Source organism: Aptenodytes forsteri, unplaced genomic scaffold (genome assembly GCF_000699145.1).
Source record: "Aptenodytes forsteri isolate BGI_AS27 unplaced genomic scaffold, ASM69914v1 Scaffold349, whole genome shotgun sequence".
Lineage (NCBI taxonomy): Eukaryota > Metazoa > Chordata > Aves > Sphenisciformes > Spheniscidae > Aptenodytes > Aptenodytes forsteri.
In genome coordinates, this window is record NW_008794452.1 from 3,310,747 (window position 1) to 3,328,552 (window position 17,806).

Here is a 17,806-nt window from a genome sequence, read left to right on the forward strand (position 1 = left end):
ATAGAGGGCCTCATCCACTCAGTCTTCCTGGTCAGGTGGCCTGTAGCAGACCCCCACTGTAATGTCACCTGTCCCTGCCCTCCCTTTAATCCTGACGCATAAGCTCTCGGTCGGCTCCTCATCCATCCCCAGGCAGAGCTCCACGCACTCCAGATGGTCATTGACATAGAGGGCGACACCCCCTCCTCATCTCCCCTGCCTGTCCTTCCTAAAGAGCCTGTATCCCTCCATCCCAACACTCCAGTCATAGGAGCCATCCCACCACGTCTCCATGATGCCAATAAGGTCGTAGCCCTGCAGGCGTGTGCACATCTTTATTCAGTGACTCCCTCTTTTCTTCAGCCACTAAAGAAAGCACTGAGGAACTGCTACATGACTGACTATTGTCTTCAAATATCAAAAGTCTGTAGCAGAAGGAGGAAAACTCCCAAACCTTTACAAGGCTAAAAATGTAAGGACTGGAAACACAGGGTTATAGTTACTTATTATGTTACCCTTATTTATAATAAGGATTTTCAAAACTTTAGAGAGGAGAGATTTCAGGATTTTGAGAAAGAGAATTACATATGCAGAGAAATTCTAATAATTTTAAATTAGTAAAATGTATTGCCTGTCCAAAGGAGAAAAAAAAAAAAAAAGCTATATTATAGATCTAGAGAAGCTGTTTCCAGTTTAAAGGCGGTAACAGTAAGGTAGGTTGACATTACAGCGTGACCATCTGGACAGCAAAATAAGATAGTGTCTTATGGAAAGAAAGTTGAAAACATACCTTCTCCTCATGAGATGGAAACCTGCATGGTCAGCAACCAGCTAGAAAATCAGATGGTTTTGTTTGTTTTTAATGGATGAAATGAGAATAGCAAAGTTCCTCAAGGTTAGAAAAGGTTTGAATCAATAAAATTGATACTTTTTTATCTAGCTGCTGTATTTACTTGCTGAGGTTCAAGTAAATTTTTATTTTCATTTGCATTTCCTGAACAAGCAATGGATCCCGAAGACAGTGCGAGAATGCCTAAGAACAACTTTTCTAGCAATCTGGAATTGATGATAATACTTTTTTTTTAATCTGACCTGTTAAACACAACAGGTTAAAAGTTAGACATTTCCGTAACAACCTCTTCTGAATTTCTTATTAAGTATTCTATTGAACTGGCAAGAATAATTATATACCATAGACTGAGATAAAGCATTAAATATGGCAGTAAATATAATGCTTTGCTTTGTTTTACGTAATAATCGCTATTTGGCTCAACTGAAACAAGAGGTTTGAGTCACAGGAAATGCATTACAGAGAGAAGTGCACTGAATTTTCATGAATGTTATATTATCTTGAAAAACTCTTTATGTTAATTTTTTGAACCATGATGCATGTTTCTACAATAACTTCAGTTCCTTTCCATCTGTGTGCATAGGAGCTCTGCACTTTTGAGCAGCTCAGGAATAGCAGTGAAATTTGCTTGAAAGTCGCACAAAACTGTTTATCTATACAGTGTTTGAACCAATTGAAGAAATGCTGTGAGCACAGATAGACTGACTGTCTTCAGAAGCATTCATTATTGTTTCAGCTATGATCAAATGGGAATGACAAGTATCTTGATAAAAGGATTATTGCATTTCCCTTGTAATCTTTTTCCAGAGCAATAACATTTTGCAACAGTCTTCAGGAAAATCAAAACACATCCCTTGTCTGCTATAGCGAAATTCCTATATATAAATATCAAACAGATGTTTATTTACTTCTTTGTGCATTAGAAAGTGATTCAACTTAGATTTATATATTGATTAAAGGGAGTAGCAGGCAGAAAGAAAACACCTCAAATCACAGAACACCACCGCTGTCACCAAGCTGTGATGAACCTGAAGGCTGATACCTTACAAACTGGTACCAGTGCACTTGGATACACACACAGACTCACAGAAACTACTCACTTCAGCGCAATGTGGATGAATATGCATGACTTAAACTGACCTTTAATTGTAGATCTAAGAAGGAGCTGAGAACGGTGAAACATGACATCCTATATTCTCATACTACTTAGCAGAAGTGAACCTTGCAAACAAGACTTTTAACCAGTACCTGAGGGACTTTTCACAAGGCGGTGAGAATCTCATTACCTCAGCCTCTTTCCCCGTGGAATACTAATCCTGAATAACTGGACACAAAAGCTCCCCTTTAGAATGTCAAATAAGTTATCTGCTTCAGTTCAAAGTTAATTAAGATGCAAATTGAAGACACAATGTTACAGCATAGCTCCCTAACCCTAAATGAAGACATTTAATAGTACGAGGGACAGCTACTTAGAAGAACATTTTTCACACCAGTATGTTTAGACTAAATGGTACATACTTCTTGTGGTAACCAGAGCCAAGCAAATTTTAACTCTATGGTGTTTACACGGCTCTTGCCTTATGAAGGCAGTCTCCATTTAACAGACAGATTCACACTGCGTTTTCTTCACATGAAATAATTCCCTTTCTTGGGGAAGTAAAGACAATGGGAGGCCAGTACAGCTGACCGATGAATGCCAAAACCTATTCCATTAAATAAAGGTAATGGCAAAATTCAGGAAAGGCAGCAGCACTTTATAGTGAGTTCCCATTTATTCATTTTGTTTCAAACCCAGCAACAACTCCTATATATTGTCTTAGACTTCAAGACAACAGAATATTTCCATTTTGGATTTTAGCAATCTTCTAAAAACATTACCTACAGCACACACAAGCATGTATAACATACTCACAAATTCTATAAGAGTTATTAATGCTTAAATTAAAAATGCATAAATGGAATCTTAGTATAAAATATGATAGATTAATAACCTTGAATATCAGGAGTAAAACTATCCAAACAGTGACTCTACATAAAATATCACATACAGCCATTAATTCCATAGGGAACAGAAATCATCAAAACATACTCCCAGTAATTGTTATGTTAAATCATGAAACTCATCACTGAATTCCTAATGATGACCTCTGACAGACATATCAAAAATATGTGCTGAAGTTTACTGTTGTTCTGACATACACATTCATATCTCACTCACTGATATGCCTATTCACTAGCACTCCTGGAAAGTGTTTAAATAGTATATTACTCCATATAATGATGAGTAAAACCCTCCACAATTTTTAATTCTTTTTTGTTTGAGAACATGAGAAACTCCCTAATGATTTCATAAATGGTTTCATACGTGGTTTCTACTTTTCTTGAATGGAAAGAATGGGAACTGAAACAAAGCAGATTCCTTTTCTGCTGCTGACTGCTTTTGCATTAAACTGTGGCAAGGAAAATAAGCTGCTACTGACACATATGACACATCCAGCCAGCCTCTGACAAGGAAGTAGCATATGGTACTAAGCAAATTGTGCAGAAAACAAAAGACAAATACTAGCAAAGGGTGGCAGAGGCTGCAAACTTGTAAAGCACTGAAAGCATTTACTCTTTTTGAAATACATTCTAGGCACAGGGGGACATACAGGATTTCATATATTTTTGCTGCAAGTGGCCTAAAGTAAAAAATACCAGGTAAGTGGCAATGTAAGCAAAGAATACAAATGGACTAGATAAACAATTTAAAATAAAAGGACATAAAATAGCCATCAGGTACTTCCAGTAGCTGTGAAAAAGAACAGCAACAGAAGAAAGGTCACTAGCATATCTATTAAATTATATGCTGAACATTTAAGAGGCTAATTTTGCCAGACATAAAAGGATCAGCAACTCCCCTCCTTAATCTTTTGGATGCAAGTTGTATTAGTTCATGATATGTTATAGGATCAAATATTCAAAAAGAGAGAGAAAGAGAAAAATGTATCAATGGAGAATCCTCTCCCACTGTGAAATTCTGCAAATGAACCACATTCAGTATGTGATAATTAATACTGTCATCAGTTAAGACATTTGACTGTAAAAAACTGTGCTACGAAGAGTAGGAATTCTCTCTTTCTTGGTGTCCCTGGTCTAATTTATAAAAACCTTTTTAAGTAGAAGATCCAAGTTGGAAGTTTATCAGTACTATGCTAATTCCCACCACGTCACTAATGGATAATGACAGAAGTAGGCTTCCACAGTTCTCACTAAAGGTGCTATAACCATCACAAGTGGATTTGGACTTTGTGCACAGACACAAATAACCAGACTAGTAACTGTTACTGGAAACCTTTTCTAAATCTGGCTTTGGATAAAACTTTGTTCTATGAAAATTAAGGAGCTTTGCAAAATCCAGTCTTGCAGTTCAATTGTTACAGAGCCTGGCATATTCACTCCTGTGTTCCTTTCATGTTTCTGTGTGTATGAAAGGGTGGAATGTTAAACCCTAGTCTTTACGTGAACATATGAATTATCAACTTCTTTAAAATGTTAATCTTTTGATCAGCAAGTATCTGATACAGAATTCCAAATACCATGGTATTTATGTAAGGAGCAAATATATTCAAGGACATTTATAATTTTCTTTTCAGAGATTCTCTCATACAGTGGTGTTCTGATACAACTCCAAGACTTTTATCCATTTATAGATATCTCTATTCTAACAGCATATTTCTACTTCCCTTTAAATCACACAGAGAGAGAAGAACGTTGGAATTGCTATGTCAGATAAGAGCACTTGATCTCTTCCAGCTTTCTGTCTCAGAGTGGCAAGTACTAGGTATTTTAAAGAAAAACTGCAAAGAACTTCATAGGAGACAGCTCTTATTCAGTAATATGGCCATACGGTACCTTTTTTTTTTTTCTTTTCCTAACACCCATTAGTTACTTTCTGGCTTTTACATTGAAACATAAGAATTTTATGTCCTAGCTTTTACTACCCTATGTGAATTCTTTATGCATGCAAACAGCACCAAGGCATGTCACCTTAGAAGGAAACCCACAGAGATTGCATTGTGGGGTTCAATTATCATAGTATAAACTAAACTATACAGCTGAAATGATGTATATTGAGGAAGTAAAAAAAATCAAAGGTATATTTAGCTTCCCCTGAAAAGTCCTTCTTTTCTACTTCTATGAATTTCAAACTAATCAACTTTTTGACATCATTCTATTTATGATTGTTCTGTGTATTAGATTTGTACATAGTTAAGTTATCTTAAGTAGTTATCTTTTTAGTCTTACATTGATAGAATAAAGTACATGCCTTTCCTAGGAGCTTACAGTCTTAAAAAAGGAATACGGGAAACTGCTCAACACACAGCAGTAGAAACCCCCACAGGAAGTATTTTTGTTATGTTATTATATTGGTAAGCGTCTATTCATGCTCTGGATTTCAATCCGGTCAGTTTGTCCAAATGACAAATAAATGATGACACAAACATACGCTGCAAGATCAAATCAGCAAGCGACATGATTTCCCTATTACATAGACAGAAGATTTTTCTGTCATGTATCTATGACAAAAGAGGTACCTTGTAAGAACAAGTGGATGGATATGAGCCTGCTTCCTGTGTGTCTGGAGGCAAAATGTTCGGGTTTGAAGCCGAGTTCATGTTTATAAGTCCTTACTATTTTCTCCCAATTCCTGTTACCATTTAGGGACACAGAAATTGAGCCCTCCTGTGTCTCCACTATGTGGGCTGACCAGAGTCTCTACTTGGTTGGCAACTGGCAGCATTTCTTGCTTTCTAACTTTTTCTGTATGCAACTAAGCTGTAAGAGAGAAAGGTGTTTTTAAGCTTCTTACCTACTTAGGAGATAAAGAATACTGGATAGAAGGATTTACAAAATGCAAAAACTACAACATGCCTATCCCACTATTATTGTAAGAAAGAGAAGAAAGGGTGAAAACTCTAATTCTTCTTCAATTGGCAGCATTTCTTGCTTTCTAACTTTTTCTGTATGCAACTAAGCTGTAAGAGAGAAAGGTGTTTTTAAGCTTCTTACCTACTTAGGAGATAAAGAATACTGGATAGAAGGATTTACAAAATGCAAAAACTACAACATGCCTATCCCACTATTATTGTAAGAAAGAGAAGAAAGGGTGAAAACTCTAATTCTTCTCTTCATGTCAGCTTCCTCTCTTCCTCCCTGTGCCTGCAGCACTCTTCAACATTTTGGTCAATCAGAAATTAACATTTTGCAAATATTTATTGTTTTACACTGTGACACAGCAGGCAAACACCATGTGTAATATTTGAGTCCCTTTGAGGTTTTTTTTCATTTGTTTGCTGTCCTGTCTACTGGATAAAAGGCACTTAGTTTTAATAAACAGTAGAGTATACTGTCACAGAAACCAAAATAAATCAGTAACCAAGATTTTTTTTTTAAAATGAATTATATGGGAGTCTGTTGCACTTCTGTAAATCACTTAAATATGCTGGGGTAAACATACGTTTAGTTTTTTATTTAATAACATTTAATTTAAGGCAATTTTCTTGGGCAGACATGGCCTGAAAAGATGAGCTAATAAGTCATGTAAATCATATATAGTTTCTTCAGAGCTCTGTTTCCCAGACACACCAATGCGAAAAGAAGAAGAAGGATGGCAAATACAGAATAGAATAGTCAAAACATACCTGCAACAATTCACCTTTTGTATTATTTTCTTTAAACTAGAAAGTTCTAGTCCATCTTTACTGGGCACAGACGAGTGACCTCTGTGACTAAGTAGAAGCAGATTACAGGCTGGTTAACTAACCAATACTGTCAGTATAATTAAGATTCTGAGCTTTCTCAGGAACACCAGCTAAAAAAGCTGGAATATCTAAAAACTACTGTGGCTTGCTTAATTGAAAAAGACTTGATTGAATTATTAAAAGCTACAAAAATCTGAAACTTTTGATGAAAAAAGAGAACAAACATTTTTTGCAGGCAAATGCCAGAGAACAGTATTAGGCTGAAGCCAGGGAAGGAAGTGACTCAACAAGCAACTGTAACCATTTGGAATAAATAATTTTTATGCTAGTAACAGTGTGAATGAACATAATTATATGCTTCTTAACTTTGTTCATGTTTTTCTCTTTCAGTTGCAAATCTGCTCAACTGTCACGTTTAGTTTTCTCTTCAAAATGTTACTAATGCTGTATAGTAACACATCACTATGACTGGCTCTGGATTTGAAACCACAATCTCAGAAAACCACACTTGAGCCCAAGCATGAGTCCTAATAGAGGTAAACTAGAATGCTTTTTTCTCTGTAGAGTTTTTCGTGCATGAGCAAGTGAAAGGAGAAACTGGAAATTATTTTTTAATATTTCAACAGGTCCAAATGAAATCAAGGTATTCTGCACTCTTTAATTGCTTACACCTGTATGTCTGTTTACACTGAAAAGCAGTAAGACTGGGAAGTAGCTCCACCTACAAGAATAGTCTTTCCTACTAATCTAGGTCTGATCCTAAGAAATGTTATGTATACATATCTTTCGTTTCAACTAGCTGAAAAATGTTAGCCACCCATCACAATTTCTATCTGGAAAATTAAAGGTAATATTCACCAGATTTTTAAATAGTTTTCAAAATGGTACTCTTGTAACATCAAAAAAGGTCCTACAGTGAACAGAAGTTGACAAGCTTATTAAGCAAATGTTTGAGATAATTTTGCATTTTAAAAAAAAGCCTATTTTCCTATATTTGATGACTATGTTGTCATCACATGGAATTTTGCTATTTGGTCATTCTAGCTCAAAAAAATGCATCAAAATAAATGATACCCATAGCAAGTAATAAAAATGACAACAGATATGGAATAACTTGTGTTGGAAGTCCAAAAAGGAATAGATGGCTTAACTGATGGACAAAACATGTTTGAAAACAACTAGCGTCAGACAAAAAGTGAAGCAAGTCACCTATTATGCTGATCAACTTATAGGATAATTAAATGTCACTATCCCTCTCTTATAAATGGAGATACTGAGACCCAAAGAAAATTAGGGTAAAAGCTGAAGTTTGGAAAGCAAGTTATAAGTTTTTTTAATGGCTTTTGATATGATGTGGACATCATGGTTTTCCTATAACAAAAGTTCTTGCCAGTTGCCTCCCTCCAGCAGTCAAGGAGCCACAGCAGCCAACAGATATTCCCACGCTGACCTGACAGAGTAACTAACGCTACAGCTTCAGCATATAGTGAGATAGCAAGGCAGTTTCATTTGGAGAGCCAAGGAGCAACTAGTTAAATGCGTAATAGGTAACATGTTTGAAATTCCTAAGAACATGTGTGAACATGCATTGTGTATATATGCTCTGTGCTGAGCAACTGACAAGTATTCATTCCTCAGAGAAGTATACATAGGGTAGGAGTTAAGAAGGAGAAGCTATAGGCAAAGGCATGAAGATAGAGGGAAGAGCTGAGGAGGAAAGGCTAGCCCTGAGGTTTTTAACTACACATCAACATTGAAGACTGAAAAGGTCTAGGGTTTAGTGGAAAATAAAACACTGTCAAAATGGCCATATTACTGACACTACCACCACCTCATTAGTCCTTAGTCAAATGTTACCATTCCTGTTCTTACCAATAAGATAGGACACGCTCAGAGCTCCCTCCCTTCCCTCCGGCCAGAACTGGACACTGTCAGGATTATTTTTTTTTCCCCCAACAAAGTGTCTTTCTGTCAGAAAACATTTATTTGTATAAGTCTTCTATTGAAGCATATCCATTTCAAGGAAAACTTCATCAGAGGATGCCTCCAGCTTTCCAATTCATTCTCCAAAGAAGAAAAAGTATTTATGTGCATGCATATGCTCCACCAACCCATAATTAAATTGCTCACCACACTAGTTCTAGGTACACTATCAGATAGAGCCAGACATTCCAATATCCTGAATGGCCCCATGGTTTTCTCCTCAGTGTTATCGAGACACCAAAGACCTACACTCCTTCCTTTTGCTACTCATCAACCATGACCATCATTGGCAAGTCATGTACTCTTCAGCCGATGAGAGCTTGGAGCAGCCTGTGATATCAAACAGAGCCTCAAGGGCCACACAGGTACGTGTTCTAAAACCAGCTGCACCCCATCCTCTCTGATTCTTCACATGGCAGCACAGACCTGCTCCAGGGATGTCACATTGCTGGGACCAGGCTGCAACTCTGCTTGAATTCAGTTACACAATGCCTCCAGCCTGATGTCCCAGCCATTATAGAGTTCTCCACGAACAAAACTTTCTAGAAGATCTCCATGTTAATCTGGCTCCCCAGGAAGTAAGTTCATTACCTTTGCCACCTATCAGTCTGCCACTGATGCAGAATTGTTATAGCAAGGTAGAAGTCAGATACCCCTAGGAGAACAAATCATACTTCATAGGCAAGCATATTTCATGGTGACACCTAAGGGTTTCTGAATACTTTAGGCTACATAAACCCCATACATGCTGCCTGGTCAATAAGGCAGTAGGCACTCTTCCAGCAATGGCATCCTGGCCCATAAAAGAGTGGGAAGCATTTGCAACAAGCCTGGGTTTATTCTAACCTAACCCACTCTACCCTAACCTCACCTCGCTGGCATCTTCACAGAGGCTACAGGCGGAATCACAAGCAGAAGCCACTAAGACTGCCTTTCATTTTGCACCTACACATCTCCAGGGCACTTATGGTGCATATCATTCATGCTCTGCAGATTGAAGCTAGCACTATGTGTAAGATATAATTAATGTCTTTTCCTTCAGTGATGATCATCTGCTTTCTGCTGCTTCTACTCATATTCCCCTTTCACCAATATGCTGGAGGACAAGCCTGAATGAGTCAATACTAAATCCACTGGAACTGAAGCGGCACCTACCAATTTCAGAGAGTAAGTAAAATGATAGATTTGCATCTCATGTAGTCATGTCTCCAGAGGACGAGACTGAAGCACAGGCTGCTTGCCTTCAGACAGCTTCAAAACCATAGGACAAAAAGTCAATCAGGGAACAGCTGAGTGTCCAATGCCTCATTAAGGATACAGGACTTTGATAGGATCCAGAAAATCTAGCCACTGGATGCCATGAACAAAGGTTGTAGGCTTGTATGCAGCATTATCTACCCTGGGACAGCTTAGAGGCCCCTGTGACCTATCCGCAATGCACAGATTTAAACAAAACTGTACAGCTGGAAAAGCTTCATTATTCAACAGTGTATAACTGTGCATGAGGAAAGTGATAGCCTGTGTTGCCCTGTGAACCACGGCACTGAGGAGATCCTCCGGGTATACACAAACTGACAGATGTGTCCCTGATGTCCTCTACAAGCAATCAGATGTTACGGAGGTTACTGACTCCTAGAAAGGGGGCATGGCTCCTATTCAGCTTCAGATGTTCCTTCAGCTTATCACAGAATTTATAACATGGGATCCTTTCACCCTCACAGAGGCCAGGAGAGGCCTTGCAAAGCTAATTGTTCTTAGCAGGAGAGCAAGGGGATATTTTCATTTATCCACCTCCCCCATCTACTACTTACCACCATAGTCCTTTTAGGTCAGTACTGACAAACTGCTGAGATAAGAATCTCCCTACTCTCAGTCCTCTTTCCCTGTTTCTTCAGAGCATTTTCTGTTGCCTCGATTTCCCTTGCCTGCATGTTCCTTGAACCTGGCTTTCCCACACTTCCCTTTCCTTATGTCCGCCTTTGGCAAATCCTGCATCCTGAGTTTCCCTCTGTCTTCCCACGCTCTGATATTTACATTGGGAGTTTAACTCCCCCAGCTTTAATCTGATCCTCATGGAACAGCAGGTTCATTTAATCACTGGCTCAAAAATTGTGAACACATTTTATTAGACTTATCTACTCAATGATACAGTGATAGCACACTACAGTACCATTTAGAACAAGCTGCTATTGCTAACCCAGCTGACTCCTAGTTTCTTTATAGTGAAATAAAGTCAAGGGAAAGACATACATTGTCACTTCATAAACCCAAAAAGAACACAGTGCTGCACTTGTTAACTACGGTTCCCCACAGGGACATGTGATTACACACATAAAGGCACTCCTAGACCCAGGAGCTCTATCTGTGAGCAGAAAAATGCTGTATCCAGAAGTCTAAATTCTGAAGTTTGCGCAGTAAGAACATAATACACTGTGGCTAGAAAGGATCATGCTTTTCTGAATTGATTTCTTATGAGAGTAACAGAAATGGAAACTTTTTTAAAAATTATTTCTTTTTTTGTAACAACGTCATTAAACAATTGCATTTTAAAGAGTAAGCATGAAATGTCCTGAGGAAGGCTGATGGGATGCAAGTGGCAGAACAGGGGAAGGCTTTTGACCGCTGATTTACATGGAATCCCACTAGCACCTGGTAACTGCTGGTTCCTTATGCTTTGGGAAGTATACATCTCTTCCCCGCATCCCTCATCCCCATTCTACTGGAGCCTGATAATTCTGCCATCCCTCCTTTTCAAATGTACTTGACAAACAGATGTATCTGGTCATTACAGATGCCTTCTCATAACCCTGAAAAATGCAAGATTTGCCGTTTCCCCTTTCCTCTGCAAAATGTTTCAATTCCAAACCAGCTCTGTTGAGCAGGCTTTCACAGTGAATGTCATCTTTTGATTCACCCTTTACTATTCTGGCTGCAGTTCATGTTAAGCTTTCCATAGGGAAGTTGCAGCTAGTTACAGAGACCACAGCCAGAATGAATGGAAAAAGAAAATATACTAGAATCTAACTACATAAGCAAAACCAAAACCAAACATGAAATTAAATTAAAGCAAATTACTGCAAAATCAGATAGTAGTGAAATCTATCTAGAACAATTTCCAGGCAGAAAACCTATTGAAAGTTTAGTACCAAGAGAAAAATCTGGGTCATCACTACCTTGGGATAGTGCATCATTTCCAAACAACTTTGAATTTAATTTATCTGTTGTGTTGATGAAGAAAACAATGTGTTCATCACAGGCTCCGCCCAACACATCGCTTTTCATCTGTATGAATGTTAAGACATATTTAGCAACACATTTGTCAATGTATTTCCTGATGTATGTTATTTTCACCCTCAGAAAAAGCCCAGAAAAACAAATCGGAGTGATCATGGAGGCATACCATTCAAAACTAATAATCTTCCCAGGTTCTGTGGCATCTCAATTTATGTCTAAGGCTGAAATCCCAAAACACAGACTGTGTGCGAGAGTACACAAATAAATGAAATATTTCTCTTAAGAGTATCTGTCTTTGCAGAATTGCATAAAATGCTGTCTTCATAGGCAGAAGAGAAGGAATAACATTGTTTCTGAGCACTAATATTCAGTCAGCATGAAGTCATTGAGACTTCTGTTACTTGCAGTTTTTACCTCCTGTTCCTGACTGGGAACTGCTGTTCCAGGACAAGAGGCAGGGTTGCCTAACAATGGTGCAGAAGAGAACTTAAAATGCCCCGTGACTACAGCAACTATCCTGCAGAATGAATACACACAAACTCACATGGAGTATAAGTTAAATTCACACCAAGCCTTCAACAAACTCCTGGATTTTAGGCACTCAGGAGTTGCGGTATTAGTTCTAATGAAAACTAGCTTATCCATAGAGAAGTTAACCTGTTTGGCCTTGAGTTCTTTTTTCCTGGTTACATGAGTTAAATGGTAATGCGACGGGGTCGCACAGATATATAAGGTGTATAGTTGATACAAGGCAAAGGTTAAACCACTTACAAAAGGTATCTTCTTATCTAAAATGCAGCTTTAACTTAATTCTCTATTTTTGATAGTTTATAATACGGCCAGACTGGTCTGAAATTTTGTATGAAATGTTTCATATTGGGAGCAGCTTTATTTCCACAATTTGAGAAGAACCAATTCAGCTGTATGAAGATACAGAAATGTAATTTAAAAAAACTGTTTATCAGACACTGGCACTTTTCCTGCTTGTGTAATTCAAAAAGGATCTCAGTAAAGAAAATTGAATTTGGCAATCCATTAACATAGATTTGATGCTCTCTCTGTTCATCTCTTGATGTCTCACCCCTTTCAGAAAAATGAAGATAACTCATGGTAAAAGAGTGGCTGGGGGGGGGTATTTGTCCAGTATATTGGCAATTATTAAAACCCTGGAAAAGCTACTGAAGCTCTGCTGACTCATGGTGGCAGAGAAGTTACTTGTTAACTCCACAATGAAGATGGAGCAGGGAGAGAAGACAAAAGAGGAAAAGGCAGAGAACAGGCAAAGTTTGGGGAGAAGGCTCAGACTGAGCCGGTATACTAAGTAGCACCAACTCTTCAGGAGAAAGGGTTTGTATGTTATCTGAAGCTTTACACGCTGTGTTTGAACCAGGTGAAGATTTACACCTAACTTCATACCATCTAAGTTCAGGAACCTAACTGAGCATTTCAATAAAGAGTTTACTTGTCACAGGCATCTTCTACTGTCAACAGAGGAAGAGTGGCAGTTCCAAGAGGCAAATTGGCTTACCGAAAGTCTGAATTGTCTTCTGAAGCTGCCAATCCTGCTCCATCGAGTACAGAGAGCCCCCAAGGCAGTGATGGAAAACCTGCAACAGGCACACCAGGACTGGCACGTGACACTCCTGTCAGCAGAACAGATCCCCAGACTATCATGGTTCCCAGTGCAGTCTGCAGTTTGTCGCTGGCTCCTCAACCCTACAGATCAGATTTAAGAGGCAGAAACAAGCTGTAGTAGAGAATGGGAGATGGTGATGGTGACAGAGATTAATGGAGAAATTAACCCTTCCCTTCTCCATAAATGTGCCCCAAAGGGGAGAATTTTCACAGGATGTGCCTTGATGCAGGTATGTATTTCGGACTCCTGACATGAAAGATGTTCATAATTGTTAGCCAGGGGCGACTGTGCTCCTAATTTAGGCACTATAGATAGGTGCATTAATACCAGTGGGGTTACTCTAAGCCTGAAGTCATTCACAAAGTACTAGGCAATGTTGGCATTTGAGTGCGTGGAAAATTTCAGGTTTCACCTCATTTTAAGTTCTTCTATGCTCACAGCAGTGAATAAGGGAAAAGTCAAAGCACATTATTCCCAGGGATAAGGATTCTGCCTCAGAAAGAAAAAGCAGTTCTCAGAGCTGTCTGGTTGCATTCGAGGGACTGTAATCTGTACTCCTCTTTTAACGAGCAGCACACTTCTCTTCAGCCTCTAGCCTATTCTTGCACGACAAAAAGCCATGATTTTACACTTCCCCACCATCATCTCTGATCACATATTTCTTGGTGAAGGAAGACTGCCAGTGTGGTGCATTTGCTGTAATGCCATCTTACCTTTGCTCTTGCCCAGATAAGAGGATGTGTCCTTTCTCTACAGCACGCAGGAAAGAAGAGAAGAGTAAGGAAAGAGAAAAAGGCTCTTTATGTGATATATAAGGACTGCCCAGAGTCACACATCTAAAAAACCTCTGCATATTGTACCTTCACATAAAATCCTGCCCATGTCATAAGTTACAGTAAAAACAATTCACCTGATTAAGGTACTACACCAAGCTGCTTAGTCCCTATCTTGTAAAGGTTACGGAAGCCTGTGTTTGAAGCGTTAGTGTTGTGGAACGAAGCGACAGCAAGTTGGGAAATAAATGAGCACAATACTCTCTTCTAACCTCCTGGCACTGTGCCTTTTAACAGAGAAGAAAAAAGCAAAAAGGCAAAATGTCAGCTCCAAAACATTTTTCATGTTGTAAAATATAGTGTCCCCACTGAAACGCTTGATAAGAGACACACTGAGGGGGCTGGTACTTCACTAAAAAATAGTGAGTTATTGCAAAAAGGTCATGTGAACACATGTCTAATGCAGTAAGGAAAAAAAAACAAAAAACCTTAGGACCGAAAATTTGTATCTATGTCCTACAAATGTCATGTTAGCCCTTCAGACAAAAGTCTCAGCAGCACATGCTGAGCTATTAAGTTCAAGGATGCAAAACAGCTTTCACAAACAGCAAAAGAGACTAAGAGGATTTGGCTATTTCAGCACACCTCACTAGTTTACATCGAAGCTGACCATTTTGCTCCTATTAGTCACTCAGAACGATCACTCTTTTCCCAGCAGAGCTTACTCATTTGCAAGATAAAAGGAAGACATTTCTGCACATGCCCATAATATTCTTCACCACTGGGGGCAGCTTTACATAAGACTGCATTCACCGAAACCAAAGCAACAGTCGGACGGAGCTTTCAGAATGACAGTATGCAGAAGTGAGCAGAGCTTGTTCATTGTACGGGCTTATTCTACCTTCTATGCCACAAAGCAGCTTCCTAGCCGGATCGGGTACTAAGTAAGGGAACTGCTGTGCTATGGAATACAGATGTGTGAATTCAGATAGCTAAATGGTGCTTGGAGGAATCTAACATGCTTTCCTATAAAGAGAAATTTTAAAAGCCAGGTTCCTAACTATAAAGATGCAAAACCGTAATATCCATGAAGATCCTATTACCTAGGAAGAATTTGACATTTTGCTGCGAATGCTGTGTTGGGATTGATTTATTCTTGGAGTGTTCTGCATGGCTGGCAAAGAATAATGTTCCAAAATCGGTCCATCTCCCAAGGGGTCCAATTTTTCTTCCTGGGTGTCAGCGAGCCCTGACTCACTACAGTGCAGCTGACAGGGGCTGCCATGCTTGTGGCACACTAAGCAAAAAACAAAAGACCTAAGGACGACCTTTGAACAACACAAAGGATGGGTATGTTTTTCATGTTATTCTTTTAATGTATAGTTCATAGCCACTGCATAGCCTGTGCTTTAATTACTCCGTAGACTTACCTTGATGTGATTTGTTATTACAGTTAAATTGCTTAGGGATTACACCTTTTACCCAACTGTTTTTCAGTATTTATATAAAAGCATTCTTTAAAAAAATCTGAGTAAAGAAAACAATGTGAAAGTAGTTGAGTCAAGCTAGGGATTTTTAAATGATTGTTGAAATAGAAGATTTTAGTATGATTGAAAGAAATGACTGATGTGTGGGGGGATAACTTTTCTAAGTTGTTTTTATTTCCAGGTTTCAATGTAATTAGGCTACTGAGCGGATCAGCTGTAGCTCTGGTAATAGCCCCTACTGTATTACTGACAATGCTTTCTTCTGCTGAACGAGGATGCCCTAAGGGCTGTAGGTGTGAAGGCAAAATGGTATATTGTGAATCTCAGAAATTGCAGGAGATTCCCTCAAGTATATCAGCTGGTTGTTTAGGTTTGTCCCTTCGATATAACAGCCTCCAAAAACTAAAATACAATCAATTTAAAGGTCTTAATCAACTCACCTGGCTCTATTTAGACCATAACCACATCAGCAATATTGACGAAAATGCTTTCAATGGAATACGCAGACTAAAAGAGTTGATCTTGAGTTCCAACAGAATCTCCTATTTTCTTAATAATACCTTCAGACCTGTGACAAATCTCCGGAATTTGGATCTGTCATACAATCAGCTGCAGTCTCTGGGATCTGAACAGTTCAGGGGCTTAAGGAAGCTGCTGAGTTTACATTTGCGGTCCAATTCCCTAAGAACCATCCCTGTTCGAATATTTCAAGATTGTAGGAACCTTGAACTGTTGGACCTGGGTTATAATCGCATCCGAAGTTTAGCAAGGAATGTCTTTGCAGGCATGATCAGACTGAAAGAGCTTCATCTGGAGCACAATCAATTTTCTAAGCTCAACCTGGCACTTTTTCCAAGGCTAGTCAGCCTTCAAAACCTTTATTTACAGTGGAATAAAATCAGTGTGATAGGACAAACTATGTCCTGGACCTGGAGCTCATTACAAAGACTTGATTTATCTGGCAATGAAATAGAAGCTTTCAGTGGACCTAGTGTTTTTCAGTGTGTGCCCAATTTACAGCGCCTCAACCTGGATTCAAACAAGCTCACATTTATTGGTCAAGAAATTTTGGATTCTTGGATATCCCTCAATGACATCAGCCTTGCCGGGAATATATGGGAATGCAGCAGAAACATTTGCTCTCTGGTAAACTGGCTTAAAAGTTTTAAAGGGCTGAGGGAAAATACAATTATTTGTGCCAGCCCCAAAGAGCTGCAAGGGGTGAATGTTATTGATGCAGTGAAAAACTACAGCATCTGTAGCAAAAGTACCACGGAAAGGTTTGAATTAGCACGAGCTCTCCCAAAGCCAACGTTTAAACCAAAACTCACCAGGCCTAAACACGACAGCAAGCCCCCTCTGCCCCCAACTATTGGAGCCACTGAATCAAGCTCTGAACCTGAGCACGACACAGAACACATCTCCTTCCATAAAATCATAGCAGGCAGCGTGGCCCTTTTCTTGTCTGTGCTTGTGATCCTGCTGGTAATCTATGTGTCATGGAAGCGTTACCCAGCCAGTATGAAGCAGCTGCAGCAGCGCTCTCTCATGCGAAGGCACAGGAAAAAGAAAAGACAGTCACTGAAGCAAATGACTCCAAGCACACAGGAATTTTATGTAGATTACAAACCTACCAACACTGAAACCAGTGAGATGCTGCTGAATGGAACAGGACCCTGCACGTATAACAAATCAGGCTCCAGGGAATGTGAGGTATGAACCATTGTGATAAAAGAGCTTTTAAAAGCTGGGAAATAGTGGTGCTTTATTGAACTCTAGGGACTATAAAGGGAACGTTTTTCTCACTTTTCTGGCACAGCTCTTCCATGTCACTTTTTTGTACATTCATAATACTGGTCATTTTACTCTCATACATAATCAACTCATTGAAATTTAAATACCACAATCAATGTGAAGCCTGAGCTCTGGTTTAATACAATACCTATTGTACAAACCCTCTATTGATTTCATTAAAGTCTCTCTTGTTTTTAAATAGAAAACTTCTTTCATAAGTAATCCACTGCACCTGCAGCGACTGTGCCTCTGTTTAGGGAGAAAAATGACAACAATGAAAAAAAAAAAAAAAAAAAAAAAAAAAAAAAAAAAAAAAAAAAAAAAAA

General features: G+C 38.8%; 2 protein-coding genes across 4 annotated transcripts in view; one reads left to right on the forward strand and one right to left on the reverse strand.

Moving 5' to 3' along the window:
- The window catches only part of CTNNA3 (catenin alpha 3), a 596,807-nt gene that overhangs the window by 310,417 nt on the left and 268,584 nt on the right, over positions 1-17,806 (reverse strand). The gene's annotated exons all lie outside the window — the stretch shown is intronic.
- LRRTM3 (leucine rich repeat transmembrane neuronal 3) overlaps positions 15,284-17,806 on the forward strand; it is a 91,252-nt gene continuing 88,729 nt past the window's right edge. Inside the window, exons 1-2 of one of the 2 annotated variants that reach the window (XM_009290519.1) lie at positions 15,284-15,549; positions 15,868-17,399. In XM_009290519.1, coding sequence (XP_009288794.1) covers positions 15,546-15,549; positions 15,868-17,399 — 1,536 coding nt within the window. In that variant the 5' untranslated portion in view covers positions 15,284-15,545. Of the gene's footprint in view, positions 15,550-15,788; positions 17,400-17,806 lie in introns of those variants that run through there. The other variant, XM_019474932.1, reaches the window with a different exon arrangement.